The following is a 17,616-nucleotide window of genomic DNA, read 5'->3' on the forward strand; positions in this document are numbered from 1 at the left end:
GACCCCCAACCAGTTTCTGGGGGTAGTATTCGCAAACCCCAACCCAGCAGAAGAGCTGGCAACAGGGCAGAGTGTTACCAACCTCTGCCCAGCACCTGCAAAAGCTACAGTCTTCATCTGTACACCCCGGGGATGCTGGACAGTCGGCCCAGATCCCCAACAGCCTGACGAAGTGAGCCCCACCACCCTGTCTTCTCTCCAGCGGCTGAAAGGACTCCCAGGAGAAGGGCCAGTTCATGCTTCTTCTCCACAGCAGCGGGTATGTTCTGCGAGAGAGGCAGAGGTTGGCTGGGTGAGTAACACTGTTTCTCTTACGTCCTCCGACAGTCGCCGCCTCTTCATATTCGTCACATATGGGGTATTAGACTTTGCTCCGAAGGAGTAGCTAGGCAACAGAATATGTTAACAATAAAGCTTTAACATATCCCACCCTCAAGGGGTGGTCCCCTCAGTCAATACCCTCCTACTTCCTGCAACCATATCTCAGTTTTAATGTCTAGCTTGTCAGGAGTGGCTGGCTCTCTCTGTGCTGGGGCTTTTTGTCCCAGACTCTTTCTTCTTTTTGATGTTTTGTTTGAGTTTTCTCTCTACCTTTGCTTAGCTGTTATTTTTGTCAGCATTAGTTAGTTCTTCGGACGAAGAGGATCATGCGGACTGGGTCTCGGGCTGATCCCCCTGGTCGCAGGTCGTGGGTCAGTGGCTTCCCAGTCTGCCATCGAGCGTTCAGCCAGGTAACGCTCCTGGCACAGTGAACGACCCATCCCTGTTCGGTGCAGGGATGATTGGTGAGGTGGCTACCTCACCGGACGCTGTGCGGTTTCTGAACCGCCATTGTGTGCGTCTTGAATTGCGACTCTCCCTGCCTCATGTGCAGCGGCTTGTTCGCCTGTGCGGGTTCCCCACGCCATGTGAGGTAAGTGTATCTATGTGGGGACCTGTCTGTCTGGGGGGGGTCTCAGTCTGGGACTGTGTAACCTGCCTTTAATCACACTGTTTGTCTCCCTATCTCTCGGCTGCATGCTGTGGGCTGCAAGGGGGGGGGGGAGCTGTATGACACTGAGTATGTCAGGCTGGGCAGTGTGAGGAGCTGTGTGCTGTGGGGCATGTTTTTAATGGCATGTTGGGGCATATACAGCGATCGCTGCGGCGATCTAACATGTATCCATATAATGGGATAATATTGTGTGTGATTTTATGCACTGTGGAGCGGCGATTTCGGCGCCAAACGACGCCATTTTACCGGCGCCCGCTCCGGCCGCATGGTTTACATGCACGGCGGCCATTTTCTTGTAGCCTCCATAGGCTTACATAGAGCACCCTGGCAGCATCACTTCCTCTCTCCTGGAAGCACCGATCGAGGCAGCAGCAGCAGCGGAGTCTCCTCAGGTTTTATCCTTCTATTCCTGTGTTCCATTGCCTGTATTCAGTCTGTATATTCCCTGTGGGGGTCTCATTGTGCCTGAGTGTGGTGCGGTGGGCTGCGCTTGCCGCGCTTGCTGTAAGGGGGCAGTTAACCCTTGGTTGTCTGGCATACAGGGGCAATGGATTCTCAGGAGGGCAAGTTTCCCACAGTATTGGTGGAAAGCCAGGGGACCGCTGTTTCCCCCCCAGGGGGGGATTTAGCCACTATTGTGGCTGGCCTTGCTGCACAGGTGCAAATGCTGGTGGCTGCTCAATCTACTAAACGGCCCAGAGTTGCTCTGTCCTCTGATTCTGAGGGTGAAGGTGATGGGGCTGTTCTGGCGGGGACTCCCCTATCGGGGTCCCGCTCCTCTCTTGATCTAGTGGGGTCTGAGGTAGAGGCTGAAGTTGAGGGGGTTGATAATTCTCCCCCTGGCTCGCCTGAAGAGCTTGCAATCATGGATGAGTTGATTGCTTCCATTAAGCAGACGCTACGTTTGCAGGACGAGGTGTGTCCCCCAGCTGCCTTGGCGGCTTATGGGACGCAGAGAAAACGCAGGACGCCGCAGGTTTTTCCCTGCAATGCTGATTTTCAACGCGCTGTTAAGGACCAATGGCGCGATTTGCGCAAGCCTTTTGCGGTACCAAGTAAATTTAAGCTGCGTTATCCTTTCTCGCCTGCCACTGATGAACGGTGGTGTGTGCCTCCGCCAGTGGATCATGCTATTGCGGTTTTGAACAAAGCCACTGCGATCCCTGCAGAGGGATCCCCTGTTTTCCGTGATGCCACGGATAGGAGACTGGAGTCTCTTGCCCGTCATACTTATTCTGTTACGGGTTCTATGCTTAAGGCTCTGTTTGCTTCTCTCATGGCGGCCCAGGCGATCGCAAGTTGGACGCAGATGCTTAGGCGCGTCCTAGTGGCCGATTCGGCCTCGGCGGCGACCCTGGATATGGTGGATCAGATCCACCAGGGTGTCATGTATCTGTGTGATGCGGACCTGGACCTGATTCCGTTGGCTGCCCGTGTGCACAGCGTGGCGGTGTTGTCTCGCCGCCTGGTTTGGTTGAAATGTTGGTCGGTGGACCAATCTTCCCGTAAGACCTTAGCCAATCTGCCTTATGATGGGTCTCGCCTTTTTGGGGAGTCCCTGGATGTGTTGATTAAGGGGATCACCGGGGGTAAGAGCACTCTCTTGCCCCATTTCCCCAAGGCTAAGGGGGCTTCTGGGAAGAAGCATGCTAATTTTCGGCCCCCTCAGGGGTCCTTTCGTGCCTTTCGGCCGCACTACAAGGGAAAACCGTTCAAAGGCCAAGGCTCTCAGAAGAAGCCCTGGTCTGGGAAACAGAAGTCCGGCCAATCCGGACCTGCAGCCCATAACAGTTCGGCCTGAAGGGGCGCCCTCACCCAGTTTTGGGGTGGGGGGACGCTTGCTCGGTTTTCTTCAGCCCTGGTTGGCCCGTGTGCGGGACAGATGGGTTCTGGAAATCGTTCGATCTGGTTACAAGATCGAGTTTCTCTCTCGGCCGGAGAGCAGATTTTTTCCCTCAAATCTTCAACTGTCTCCAGAGCGCCTGCGGGATCTGCACCTGGCGGTGCGGGACCTGAGGGCTCAGGGAGTGGTGGTTCCGGTGCCTCATCGGGACAGATTTCGGGGGTTTTATTCCAATCTGTTCACCGTGCCCAGGAAGGAGGGCAAGGTTCGTCCGATTCTGGACTTGAAAGCTCTGAACCGCTCTGTGCGGGTTCGCAAGTTCCGCATGGAATCCCTGCGCTCGGTGGTGGCTGCCCTGGTTCCGGGGGAATTCATGGCCTCCATCGATTTGAAGGATGCGTACCTTCACATCCCCATATTCGAGGGTCATCAGAGGTACCTTCGATTTGCCATTGCGGAGGATCACTACCAGTTTGTGGCGTTGCCCTTTGGGCTCGCCTCGGCTCCGCGGGTCTTCACCAAGGTGCTTGCACCGGTTCTGGCATTATTGAGAGCCCAGGGCATTTCTGTCCTGGGGTATCTGGACGACATTCTGGTTCGGTCTGCGACCAGACAGGGTCTGGAGAAGGACCTGTCTGTCACAATGCAAACTCTGCAGGAGTTCGGTTGGACGATAAATGTTCCAAAGTCGACACTGAGTCCGTCGGTTCGTCTCCCCTATCTGGGAATGATACTGGACTCGGTGCAGGCGAAGGTCTTCCTGCCGGAAGACAAACTCAGGACTCTTCAGGAGGAAGTCAGGTCCCTCAGGGACGTTCCACACTCGTCTCTGCGGACGGGTATGAGATGTCTGGGATTGATGGTCTCGGCCTTCGAGGCGATTCCTTTCGCGCAGTTTCACACGCGGGGTCTCCAAGCGGAGATCCTGTCCAGGTGGGACGGGCGACCTCAATCTCTGGATCTTCAGATCTCGTTGAGTCATCGCACCAGGGAAAACCTTCTGTGGTGGCTCCAGTCCCCGTTGGTGTCCGGGGGCAAGTCGTTTCGTCCGATCTCGTGGACGATAATCACCACGGATGCCAGCCTGTCGGGCTGGGGTGGTGTTCTGGGCGTTCTGTCCGCCCAGGGGACCTGGTCGGAGGGGGAGTCTTCCCTTCCGATCAACATTCTGGAATTGCGTGCGATAAGGCTCTGTCTTCATCGCTGGACGGACCGGCTGCAGGGCTGCCCGGTTCGGGTGCAGACGGACAATGCCACGGCGGTGGCCTACATCAACCACCAAGGGGGCACCAGGAGTGCCCGAGCGGCTCGAGAAGTGGCCGACATTCTGTCTTGGGCCGAGACTCATGTCCCGGCGATAACGGCGGTTCACATTCCGGGAGTGGAGAACTGGCAGGCGGACTATCTGAGTCGCCAGACCCTGGATCAGGGGGAATGGTCTCTCCACCCGGCTGTCTTCCAGATGTTGTGCGCGAAGTGGGGTCTTCCAGATGTGGACCTGTTCGCGTCTCGCCTCAACTGCAAGGTGAAGAGGTTCGTGGCAAGGACGCGCGACCCTCGGGCAGACGCGTCGGACGCGTTAGTGGCCCCGTGGCATCAGTACAGGCTGATGTACGCGTTTCCACCGATTCAGTTGCTGTCCAGGTTCCTTCGCAGGTTGCACTCGGAACGCAGCACGGTGATTCTTGTGGCACCGGACTGGCCTCGCCGGTCCTGGTACGCAGACCTCGTGAATCTGGCGGTCGACGCTCCTTGGCGTCTGCCTCTTCGAGACGATCTACTGTCTCAAGGACCGATTTACCATCATGCTTTACAGTCGCTGGCTTTGACGGCCTGGCTGTTGAGACCGAGGTCCTGAAGGAGAAGGGTCTCTCTCCAGAGGTCGTTCATACTTTGATCAACGCGAGGAAGTCTTCCTCGGGGAAGGTTTATTACCGTACTTGGAAGGCCTATTTTGCCTGGTGTGAGTCCAGGGGGTTTTCACCCCGCACGTACTCGGTTTCCCGTGTGCTGTCTTTCCTTCAGACGGGTGTCGATCAGCGTTTGGCGCTGGCTACGATTAAGGGTCAGGTGTCGGCGCTGGCCGTTCTGTTTCAACGTCCCGTGGCTTCCAACTCCTTGGTTGGCACTTTTATTCAGGGTGTGCGGCATCTGGTTCCTCCTAGGAGGGATCCCTTGCCCCCTTGGGACTTGAATCTCGTTCTATCTGTGTTACAACGTGCTCCTTTTGAACAGATCAGGGAGATCTCGTTGTCTATGTTGTCCAAAAAGGTCGCCTTTTTGGTGGCGATCACTTCGGCTCGCAGAGTGTCGGAACTGGCGGCTTTGTCCTGCAAGTCTCCGTACCTGGTTGTTCATTTGGATAAGGTGGTCTTGCGACCTAATCCTTCTTTTCTACCGAAACGAGTTTCGGAATTCCATCTTAACGAGGATATTGTTTTGCCTTCTTTGTGCACAAAGCCTAAACATCCGAAGGAGGTGAGATTGCACTCTCTGGATGTTGTTCGGGCGATAAGGGTTTACCTTAAATCGACTGAGTCTTTTCGTAAGACTGACTCCTTGTTTGTTCTTCCAGAGGGTCCTCGGAAGGGCATGGCGGCTTCCGCCTCTACCATTGCCAAATGGATCAGGCAGACCATTGAACAGGCCTATGCCTTGCAGGGGAAGGTTCCCCCTGTGCCTGTGAAGGCGCACTCTACTAGATCACTGAGTACGTCTTGGGCCTGCCGTCATGGGGCTTCTGTAGCCCAGGTGTGTAAGGCGGCGACTTGGTCGACCGTACACACTTTCACAAAATTCTACAAAGTAGATGTTCAGGCATCGGCGGATGCTTCCTTTGGCCGCAAGGTTCTTAGTGCGGCTGTTCCCTAGGGTCCCTTGTTGGGGACTCCTGGCTGTTGGGATAAGTTTTGTATCCCCTGGTTTTTTGTCTTTTCCTGGGTTGTTGCTCCTGTTGAGCACTTATTTTTGCTGTTGCCCAGCTGGTTTCCTTCCTTTGGTAAGGTTCCTTTCTTTGATGTGGAGACTGCGTTGCCTTTCGGCGCGGATGCGTTTCCCACCCCTCATGTTTGCACTGCTTTGGGACGTCCCCATATGTGACGAATATGAAGAGGCGGCGACTGTCGGAGGACGTAAGAGAAAACGGAATTTTTGTAAAATCTTACCTGTAAAATTCCTTTCTCTGAGTCCTCCGACAGTCGCCGCCCCCGCCCCTCTTTTGGGGTTTGAATGTATACTCTACTGCTATTCCACTAAAACTGAGATATGGTTGCAGGAAGTAGGAGGGTATTGACTGAGGGGACCACCCCTTGAGGGTGGGATATGTTAAAGCTTTATTGTTAACATATTCTGTTGCCTAGCTACTCCTTCGGAGCAAAGTCTAATACCCCATATGTGACGAATATGAAGAGGCGGCGACTGTCGGAGGACTCAGAGAAAGGAATTTTACAGGTAAGATTTTACAAAAATTCCGTTTTTCCCGACAATTTGTTTGGGGTACTGGGTGGGTGCAGACATTGGGAGGGCCTGTGGAACACAGCCTACCTTAGAGAGGTTGGAAAGTTCTTCTCTCAGCCTACTAGGCTCCTCTTATGTCTAAATCACCCTGTGTCTCTTAGGGATACAGGGTGCCCAAGAAGCCCAGTCTGGCCTGCCTAAACCAGACTTTCACAGACTGATCGGCTATGAGAGCTCCATGCGCCTTGCCAAGACAAACTTACAAACTATGTGGAACTTTGTCAAGGAAGCTGCCATGATGGATGGACTCTTTGGGACTTGTTACCCGACTAACTCAGGCACAGACCGATTGGAGGTCTGGTACCTGGATTAGTCTACCTTTGGGGGGAAGATATGTGACAGTATTCACCATCACTGGAATTTAAAGACAGATAAGTAATGGTTTGGATTGCTTCATATTTGTCAGCAATATCTCCATATAGAAATATAAAGATTTATTCTCTCTTGGCCAGGTGGAGGTATCGAGGCTCTCTGGGGAGGGGTCTATTCTTTTATTCTTTTGGTGGGGTGGAGATATCGAGGGCTTTCTGGGGGGGGGGGTCCATTCTCTTGGTGGGGGGAGGTATCGAGGCTCTCTGGGGGGGGTCTATTCTCTTGGTGGGGTGTGTAGGTATCAAGGCTCTTGGTGGGGTGGAGGTATCGAGGCTCTCTGGGGGTCCATTCTCTTGGTGGGGGACAGGTATAGAGGCTCTCTGGGGGGGGGGGGGTCCCATTCTCTTGGTGGGGTGGAGGTATTTAGGCTCTCTGGGGGGGGGGGTCCCATTCTCTTGGTGGGTGGAGGTATCAAGGCTCTCTGGGGGGGTCTATTCTTTTGGTGGGGTGGAGGTATCGAGGCTCTCTGGGGGGGATCTATTCTTTTGGTGGGGTGGAGGTATCGAGGCTCTCTGGGGGGGAGGGGTCCATTCTTTTGGTGGGGGGAGATACCAAGGCTCTCTGGGGAGGGGGGGTCCATTCTCTTGGTGGGGGAGGTATTGAGCCTCTCTGGTGGGGGGGGTGGTATCTAGGCTCTCTGGGGGGAGGTCTATTCTCTTGGTGGGCTGGAGGTATCGAGGCTCTCTGGGGGGGTCCCATTCTCTTGGTGGGGGGGAGGTATCGAGGCTCTCTGGGGTGGGTCTATTCTCTTTGTGGGGGGAGGTATCGAGGCTCTCTGGGGGGGGGGGTCTATTCTTTTGGTGGGGTGGAGGTATCAAGGCTCTCTGGGGGGGAATCTATTCTTTTGGTGGAGGGAGGTATCGAGGCTCTCTGGGGGGGGGGGGTCCATTCTTTTGGTGTTGTGGAGGTATCGAGGCTCTCTGGGGGGGAGCGGTCCATTCTTTTGGTGGGGGGAGGTACCAAGGCTCTCTGGGAAGGGGGGGTCCATTCTCTTGGTGGGGGGAGGTATCGAGCCTCTCTAGTGGGGGGGGGGTGGTATCAAGGCTCTTTGGAGGGGTGCATTCTCTTGGGGGGGAGCTATCGAGCCTCTCTGGGGGGGGGTCTATTCTCTTGGTGGGGGGTGGTATCGAGCCTCTCTGGGGGGAGGGGTGGTCTATTCTCTTGGTGGGGTGGAGGTATCAGGGCTCTCTGGGGGGATCTATTCTTTGGTGGGGGGGAGGTATCGAGGCTCTCTGGGGGGGGTCCATTCTCTTTGTGGGGGGGAGGTATCGAGGCTCTCTGAGGGGGTCCATTCTCTTGGTGGGGGGGGAGCTATCGAGGGTCTCTGGGGGGGTTCATTCTCTTGGTGAAGTGGAGGTATCGAGGCTTTCTGGGGGGGTCCATTCTCTTGGTGGGGGGAGGTATCGAGCCACTCTGGTGGGGGGGTGGTATCGAGGCTCTCTGGGGGGGGTCTATTCACTTGGTGGGGGGGAGGTATCGAGGCTCTCTGGGGGGGGGGGTCTATTCTTCTTTTGGTGGGGTGGAGGTATCGAGGCTCTCTGGGGGGGGATCTATTCTTTTGGTGGGGGGAGGTACCAAGGCTCTCTGGGGAGGGGGGGGTCCATTCTCTTGGTGGGGGGAGGTATCAAGCCTCTCTGGTGGGGGGGTGGTATCAAGGCTCTCTGGGGGGGTGCATTCTCTTGGGGGGGGGGGGGGGCTATCGAGCCTCTCTGGGGGGTCTATTCTCTTGGTGGGGGGAGGTATCGAGCCTCTCTGGGGGGGGGGTCTATTCTCTTGGTGGGGTGGAGGTATCGAGACTCTCTGGGGGGGATCTATTCTTTGGTGGGGTGGAAGGTATCGAGGCTCTCTGGGGGGGTCCATTCTCTTGGTGGGGGGGAGGTATCGAGGCTCTCTGGGGGGGTCCATTCTCTTGGTGGGGGGGAGGTATCGAGGCTCTCTGGGGGGGGGGTCTATTCTCTTGGTGGGGGGAGGTATCGAGGCTCTCTGGGGGGGGATCTATTCTTTTGGTGGAGGGGAGGTACCAAGGCTCTCTGGGAAGGGGGGGGGTCCATTCTCTTGGTGGGGGGAGGTATCGAGCCTCTCTAGTGGGGGGGGGGGGTGGTATCAAGGCTCTTTGGAGGGGTGCATTCTCTTGGGGGGGAGCTATCGAGCCTCTCTGGGGGGGCGTCTATTCTCTTGGTGGGGGGTGGTATCGAGCCTCTCTGGGGGGAGGGGTGGTCTATTCTCTTGGTGGGGGGAGGTATGGAGCCTCTCGGGGGGGGGGGTATGGAGCCTCTCGGGGGAGGTATGGAGCCTCTCGGGGGGGGGGGGTATGGAGCCTCTCTGGGGGGGGAGGTATGGAGCCTCTCTGGGTGGGTGGGTCTATTCTCTCGGGGGGGTATGGAGCCTCTCGGGGGGGGGGGTATGGAGCCTCTCGGGGGAGGTATGGAGCCTCTCTGGGGGGGAGGTATGGAGCCTCTCTGGGGGGGAGGTATGGTGCCTCTCTGGGGGGGGGGTATGGAGCCTCTCTGGGGAGGGGGGGGTATGGAGCCTCTCTGGGGAGGGGGGAGGTATGGAGCCTCTCTGGGGAGGGGGGAGGTATGGAGCCTCTCTGGGGGGGGGGGGGGTATGGAGCCTCTCTGGGGAGGGGGGAGGTATGGAGCCTCTCTGGGGAGGGGGGAGGTATGGTTCCTTTCTGGGGGGAGGTATGGAGCCTCTCTGGGAAGGTTGTGGTTGGATGAATGGCAGTTATCTATAATCATATCCCCCCTCCCCCCTAGGAGCCATCATGGACCCCTCCAGGCACATCCCCTCATCGGACAGAGGAAAGCGACAGTTGGGATTCCCCGGACCCCCCCAGAGGATCCTCCGCCCCCGCGACCTCTGACCTCAGCACTATCCAGACATTCGTCATGAAGGCCAAGGGCCAGCCGGGAGGAAGCAGCGGGAAAAGGAAGGGGGCGGAGCATTCCCGTGTGAGGCGGAGCAGCCGCAGAAAGAGGAGGCAGAGGCATAGAGGTGGAGCCACTATGAAAATGAGTGACACGGACACTGATGATGAGGACAGGGGGCGGAGACCATTGGCTCCTCCCTCCGCACCACAACCTCCAACCAGTGCAGAAAGCAGCCGGGACGGCGGGGGAAGCTCCAGTGACGCCGATACGCAGGTGATGGACGAAGACATCATGGTGGAGTCAGGTAAGGGCGGAGTGTGAACATGTAAATGAGCGCTTGGCTCCTCCCTGCTGCTGCTATTGGTGGGAGGGCTTTCTTGCTGCTGAAGTCCCTTGTAGGCTCCGCCCTCACCTTGTGACTTCACAGTGATTGGGTTATGGTTTGGGGAGTGTTTTATTATGCTGGCTCTGCCTCCTATGGGAGTTTCCTTTTGGGTGGAGCACCAGTTCTGCACCTTGCCACCTCTGGCCCCGCCTCCGGTGACTTGTGGGCGGAGCTGGAGAGATTGTGGATGGGCGTGTGTCAGTAGTCCGGGGTTGGGGGTCTCTGAGAATCTGTGTATAGTATTCATTTACAGCTTCCTGTGTCACGTCTCCGCCCCCGGCCTCCCCATTGGACAGCGCAAGCGATCATGTCTCTGCCTCCCCATTGGACGGCATTGTCCCTGCTGTCATTGGGTCTCAGGGTCTCTGCCCCCCCCAGCCTCCCCATTGGTTGGCGCGAGCTGTCACGTCTCCGCCTCCCCATTGGCCGGCCTGAGTGGTCACGTCTCCGCCCCCCCCCCCCCCCCAGCCTCCCCATTGGCCGGCCTGAGCGGTCACGTCTCCGCCCCCCTGCCTCCCCATTGGCCGGCCTGAGCGGTCACGTCTCCGCCCCCCCAGCCTCCCCATTGGACGGCCTGAGTGGTCACGTCTCCACCCTCCAGCCTTCGCATTGGACGGCGCAAACTGTCACGTCTCCGCCACCCCCCCATCACGTCTCTGCCTTACCATTGGACAGCGTGAGCTGTCATGTTCCTAGCTTCCCCCGCCTGCCCATTGGACAACGCGAGCTGTCACATCTCCCCCCCCCCCCCCCAGCCTCCACATTAAATGGCGCGAGCTGTCACGTCTACGCCCCCGAGGCCTCCTCATTGGACGGCGTGAGCAGTCACGTCTCCGCCCCCCCCCCCCCCCCAGCCTCCACATTAAATGGCACGAGCTGTCACGTCGAAGTTCCCGCCCCCTCCACCCCCCCCCCCCCCCAGGCCTCCCCATTGGACGGTGTGAGCTGTCACGTCTCCGCCCCCCCCCCCCCAGCCTCCACATTAAATGGCGCGAGTTGTCACGTCGACGCCCCCCCCGGCCTCCCCATTGGATGGCGTAAGCTGTCGCGTCTCCGCCCCCCCAGCCTCCTCATTGGATGTCGCGAGCTGTCATGTCTCTGCCCCCCCCCCCCAGCCTCCACAATAAATGGCGCGAGCTGTCACGTCAAAGTTCCCGCCCCCTCCCCCCCGGGCCTCCCCATTGGATGGCGTAAGCTGTCACGTCTCCGCCCCCCCAGCCTCCTCATTGGATGTCGCGAGCTGTCATGTCTCCTCCCCCCAGCCTCCACATTGGATGGCGCGAGCTGTCACGTCTACGCCCCCGAGGCCTCCTCATTGGACGGCGTGAGCAGTCTCGTCTCCGCCCCCCCCCCTCACCCAGCCCTTAATGGATGACGCGAGCAGTCACGTCTCCGCCCCCCCCCCCCCCCCAGCCTCCACATTAAATGGCACGAGCTGTCACGTCGAAGTTCCCGCCCCCTCCAGGCCTCCCCATTGGACGGTGTGAGCTGTCATGTTTCCGCCCCAAGCCCCCCCCCCCCAGCCGCCTCATTGGATGGCGCGAGCTGTCACGTCTACGCCCCCGAGGCCTTCTCATTGGACGGCGTGAGCAGTCACGTCTCCGCCCCCCCCCCCCAAGCCTCCACATTAAATGGCACAAGCTTTCACGTCTCCGCCCCCCCCCCCCCCCCAGCCTCCACATTAAATGGTGCGAGCTGTAACGTCTCCGCCCCCCAGGCCTCCCCATTGGACGGCGTGAGCTGTCACGTCTCCGCCTCCAAATTGGATGGCGCGAGCTGTCAAATCTCCGCCCCCCCCCCCCCTGCCTCCCCATTGGCCGGCCTGAGCGGTCACGTCTCCGCCCCCCCAGCCTCCCCATTGGACGGCCTGAGTGGTCACGTCTCCACCCTCCAGCCTTCGCATTGGACGGCGCAAACTGTCACGTCTCCGCCACCCCCCCATCACGTCTCTGCCTTACCATTGGACAGCGTGAGCTGTCATGTTCCTAGCTTCCCCCGCCTGCCCATTGGACAACGCGAGCTGTCACATCTCCCCCCCCCCCCCCAGCCTCCACATTAAATGGCGCGAGCTGTCACGTCTACGCCCCCGAGGCCTCCTCATTGGACGGCGTGAGCAGTCACGTCTCCGCCCCCCCCCCCCCCCCAGCCTCCACATTAAATGGCACGAGCTGTCACGTCGAAGTTCCCGCCCCCTCCACCCCCCCCCCCCAGGCCTCCCCATTGGACGGTGTGAGCTGTCACGTCTCCGCCCCCCCCCCCCCAGCCTCCACATTAAATGGCGCGAGTTGTCACGTCGACGCCCCCCCCGGCCTCCCCATTGGATGGCGTAAGCTGTCGCGTCTCCGCCCCCCCCAGCCTCCTCATTGGATGTCGCGAGCTGTCATGTCTCTGCCCCCCCCCCCCCCCCCAGCCTCCACAATAAATGGCGCGAGCTGTCACGTCAAAGTTCCCGCCCCCTCCCCCCCGGGCCTCCCCATTGGATGGCGTAAGCTGTCACGTCTCCGCCCCCCCAGCCTCCTCATTGGATGTCGCGAGCTGTCATGTCTCCTCCCCCCAGCCTCCACATTGGATGGCGCGAGCTGTCACGTCTACGCCCCCGAGGCCTCCTCATTGGACGGCGTGAGCAGTCTCGTCTCCGCCCCCCCCCTCACCCAGCCCTTAATGGATGACGCGAGCAGTCACGTCTCCGCCCCCCCCCCCCCCAGCCTCCACATTAAATGGCACGAGCTGTCACGTCGAAGTTCCCGCCCCCTCCAGGCCTCCCCATTGGACGGTGTGAGCTGTCATGTTTCCGCCCCCCCCCCCCCCCCAGCCGCCTCATTGGATGGCGCGAGCTGTCACGTCTACGCCCCCGAGGCCTTCTCATTGGACGGCGTGAGCAGTCACGTCTCCGCCCCCCCCCCAGCCTCCACATTAAATGGCACAAGCTTTCACGTCTCCGCCCCCCCCCCCCCCCCCCAGCCTCCACATTAAATGGTGCGAGCTGTAACGTCTCCGCCCCCCAGGCCTCCCCATTGGACGGCGTGAGCTGTCACGTCTCCGCCTCCAAATTGGATGGCGCGAGCTGTCAAATCTCCGCCCCCCCCCCCCCCAGCCTGCTCATTGGATGGCGCGAGCTGTCACGTCTACGCCCCCGAGGCCTTCTCATTGGACGGCGTGAGCAGTCACGTCTCCGCCCCCCCCCCCCAGCCTCCACATTAAATGGCACAAGCTTTCACGTCTCCGCCCCCCCCCCCCCCAGCCTCTTCATTGGATGGCGCGAGCTGTAACTTCTACGCCCCCCCAGGCCTCCCCATTGGACGGCGCGAGCTGTCATGTTCCCAGCTTCCCCCGCCTCCCCATTGGACAACGCGAGCTGTCACATCTCCACACCCCCCCCCCCCCAGCCTCCACATTAAATGGTGCGAGCTGTAACGTCTCCGCCCCCCAGGCCTCCCCATTGGACGGCGTGAGCTGTCACGTCTCCGCCTCCAAATTGGATGGCGCGAGCTGTCAAATCTCCGCCCCCCCCCCCAGCCTGCTCATTGGATGACGCGAGCTGTCATGTCTCCTCCCCCCCAGCCTCCACATTGGATGGCGCGAGCTGTCACAACTCCGCCCCCCCCCCCAGCCTCCCCATTGGACCTGTCCCCCCCCCCCCCCCTGGGCCTCCCAAATGTACAGCGCAAACTGTCACATCTCTTCCCCCCCCCCCCACCCCCCATCACGTCTCTGCCTCCCCATTGGACGGCGCGGGCTGTCATGTCTCCGCCCCCCCTTCCCCAGCCTCCACATTGGATGGCGTGAGCTGTCACGTCTCGGATACCCCCCCCCCCCCCAAGCCTCCCCATTGGACAGCGTGAGCTGTTACGTCTCCGCCCCCCCCCCCCCAATCACGTCTCTGCCTCCCCATTGGACGGCGTGGGCTTTCACGTCCCCCCCCCCCGTACCCCAGCCGCCTCATTGGATGACGCGAGCTGTCATGTCTCCTCCCCCCAGCCTCCTCATTGGATGGCGCGAGCTGTCACGTCTCCGCCCCCCCTCACCCAGCCCTTAATGGATGACGCGAGCGGTCATGTCTCTGCCCCCCCAGCCTCCACATTAAATGGCGCGAGCTGTCACGTCGAAGTTCCCGCCCCCCCCCCCCCGACCTCCCCATTGGACGGCGTGAGCTGTCACGTCTATGCCCCCAAGGCCTTCTCATTGGACGGCGTGAGCGATCACGTCTCCGCCCCCCTCACCCAGCCTTCTCAATGGATGACGGGAGCTGTCATGTCTCCTCCCCTCAGCCTCCACATTGGATGGCACGAGGTGTCACGTCTCCACCACCCCCCCCATCACATCTCTGCCTCACCATTGGACGGCGCAAGCTGTAATGTTCCCAGCCTCACTCTCACCTCTGTATTAGAAATGTGATTGGTGGAGCTGTCACGTCTCCGCCCCCCAGCCTCCAAATCGGATGGCGCGAGCTGTCACGTCTCCGCCCCCCCCTCCAGCCTGCTCATTGGATGACGCGAGCTGTCATGTCTCCTCCCCCCAGCCTCCACATTGGACGGCGTGAGCGGTCACAACTCCACCCCCCCAGCCTCCCCATTGGACCTGCCCCCCCGGGCCTCCCAAATGTACAGCGCAAACTGTCACATCTCTTCTCCCCCCCCCCAATCACGTCTCTGCCTCCCCATTGGATGGCGCGGGCTGTCATGTATCCGCCCCCCCTCCCCCCAGCCTCCCCATTGGACAGCGAAAACTGTCGCGTCCCCCAGCCTCCACATTGGCCGGCGTGAGCGGTCACGTCTCCGCCCCCCCCCCCCAGCCTCCCCATTGGAAAGCGTGAGCTGTTACGTCTCCGCCCCCCCCCCCCCAATCACGTCTGACTCCCCATTGGACGGCGTGGGCTTTCACGTTCTCCCCCCCCCCCCCCCCGTACCCCAGCCTCCTCATTGGATGACGTGAGCGGTCATGTCTCCTCCCCCCAGCCTCCTCATTGGATGACGTGAGCTGTCATGTCTCCTCCCCCCAGCCTCCTCATTGGATGACGCGAGCTGTCATGTCTCCTCCCCCCCCAGCCTCCACATTGGATGGCGCGAGCTGTCACGTCTACGCCCCCAAGGCCTCCTCATTGGATGGTGAGAGCTGCCATGTCTCCGCCCCCCTCTTCCCCCCAGCCTCCCCTTTGGACCTGCCCCCCCGGGCCTCCCAAATGTACAGCGCAAACTGTCACATCTCTCTCCCCCCCCCCCCCAATCACGTCTTTGCCTCCCCATTGGACGGCGCGGGCTGTCATGTCTCCGCCCCCCCCCTCCCCCAGCCTCCTCATTGGACGGCATGAGCAGTCATGTCTCCGCCCCCCCCCCAGCCTCCACATTAAATGGCGCAAGCTGTCACGTCGAAGTTCCCCCCCGTACAGGAAAAATGGGAGGAGAGGGGGAGATATCCCTGTGACCCCCCGTACAGGAAATGTGGGGGGAGGGGGAGATATCCCTGTGACCCCCCGTACAGGAAATGTGGGGGGAGATATCCCTGTTACCCCCCCCCCCCCCACCGTACAGGAAATGTGGGGGGAGATATCCCTGTGACCCCCCCCCCCCACCGTACAGGAAATGTGGGGGGAGGGGGAGATATATCTGTGATCCCCCCCCCCCCGTACAGGAAATGTGGGGGGAGATATCCCTGTGACCCCCCCCCGTACAGGAAATGTGGGGGGAGGGGGAGATATCCCTGTGACCCCCCCCCCCGTACAGGGAATGTGGGGGGAGGGGGAGATATCCCTGTGACCCCCCCCGTACAGGAAATGTGGGGGGAGGGGGAGATATCCCTGTGACCCCCCCCCGTACAGGAAATGTGGGGGGAGGGGGAGATATCCCTGTGACCCCCCCCCCCCCCCCCCCCGTACAGGAAATGTGGGGGGAGGGGAGGTATTGATGGAAGTTTTCACTCTCACCTCTGTATTAGAAATGTGATTGGTGGAGACCCCTGTGTGTGGGGGATGGTAGAAGGTAATGTGATTGAAGGAGAGATGTCCCTGTGTGGGGGATGGTAAAACTCACCCTGCTCTTCTCTTGTCTCTGATAGGTGACGATTCCTGGGACTTGGTGACCTGTTACTGTGAGAAGCCGTTCGCTGGGCGCCCGATGATCGAGTGTAACATTTGCTGTACCTGGGTTCACCTTTCCTGTGCGAAGATCCGGAAGAGTAACGTTCCCGACATCTATTACTGTCAGAAGTGCCGAGAAGGGCGGAGCGGGAGCAGTACGGGGCCCAAGGAGGAGCCCTGACCCGGCCACGCCCCCCAGATGGACTGTTGATGGAACATTGATGAGAGGGGAGTAGCGGCGCTGTGCTCGTCCCTCCTGTATATAGTGGATATAAACTTTATTTTATTTTTTCTTTTCTCCCTCCCTGTAATAAAATCCTCTTTCTATCCCAAAAATAAAAGTTACTTTGTGTACAGCAGTGCGGCTTCTCTTCTGGAGGTTCTCCCATAGGCCGAGGTCCATCTGTCCTGGAGGTCCTCCTATAGGCCGAGGTCCATCTGTCCTTGGAGGTTCTCCCATAGGCCGAGGTCCATCTGTCCCTGGAGGTTCTCCCATAGGCCGAGGTCCATCTGTCCCTGGAGGTTCTCCTATAGGCCTCGGCCCATCTGTCCCTGGAGGTTCTCCTATAGGCCTCGGCCCATCTGTCCCTGGAGGTTCTCCTATAGGCCTCGGCCCATCTGTCCCTGGAGGTTCTCCTATAGGCCTCGGCCCATCTGTCCCTGGAGGTTCTCCTATAGGCCTCGGCCCATCTGTCCCTGGAGGTTCTCCTATAGGCCTCGGCCCATCTGTCCCTGGAGGTTCTCCTATAGGCCGAGGTCCATCTGTCCCTGGAGGTTCTCCTATAGGCCGAGGTCCATCTGTCCCTGGAGGTTCTCCTATAGGCCTCGGCCCATCTGTCCCTGGAGGTTCTCCTATAGGCCTCGGCCCATCTGTCCCTGGAGGTTCTCCTATAGGCCTCGGCCCATCTGTCCCTGGAGGTTCTCCTATAGGCCTCGGCCCATCTGTCCCTGGAGGTTCTCCTATAGGCCTCGGCCCATCTGTCCCTGGAGGTTCTCCTATAGGCCGAGGTCCATCTGTCCCTGGAGGTTCTCCTATAGGCCGAGGTCCATCTGTCCCTGGAGGTTCTCCTATAGGCCTCGGCCCATCTGTCCCTGGAGGTTCTCCTATAGGCCTCGGCCCATCTGTCCCTGGAGGTTCTCCTATAGGCCTCGGCCCATCTGTCCCTGGAGGTTCTCCTATAGGCCTCGGCCCATCTGTCCCTGGAGGTTCTCCTATAGGCCTCGGCCCATCTGTCCCTGGAGGTTCTCCTATAGGCCTCGGCCCATCTGTCCCTGGAGGTTCTCCTATAGGCCTCGGTCCATCTGTCCCTGGAGGTTCTCCTATAGGCCTCGGCCCATCTGTCCCTGGAGGTTCTCCTATAGGCCTCGGCCCATCTGTCCCTGGAGGTTCTCCTATAGGCCTCGGCCCATCTGTCCCTGGAGGTTCTCCTATAGGCCGAGGTCCATCTGTCCCTGGAGGTTCTCCTATAAGCCGAGGTCCATCTGTCCCTGGAGGTTCTCCTATAGGCCTCGGCCCATCTGTCCCTGGAGGTTCTCCTATAGGCCTCGGTCCATCTGTCC

General features: G+C 59.7%; 1 protein-coding gene across 2 annotated transcripts in view; it reads left to right on the forward strand.

The window, feature by feature from the left end:
* PHF23 (PHD finger protein 23) overlaps positions 1-16,245 on the forward strand; it is a 28,820-nt gene extending 12,575 nt beyond the window's left edge. For both annotated transcript variants that reach the window (XM_082252809.1, XM_082252810.1), the window contains exons 4-5: positions 9,485-9,902; positions 16,035-16,245. In XM_082252809.1, coding sequence (XP_082108935.1) covers positions 9,485-9,902; positions 16,035-16,237 — 621 coding nt within the window. In that variant the 3' untranslated portion in view covers positions 16,238-16,245. The remainder of the gene's footprint in view (positions 1-9,484; positions 9,903-16,034) is intronic.
* The last annotated feature ends 1,371 nt before the right edge of the window (positions 16,246-17,616 follow it).

Source organism: Pelophylax lessonae (assembly GCF_965119305.1).
Source record: "Pelophylax lessonae genome assembly, chromosome: 4".
In the NCBI taxonomy this organism is placed as follows: domain Eukaryota; kingdom Metazoa; phylum Chordata; class Amphibia; order Anura; family Ranidae; genus Pelophylax; species Pelophylax lessonae.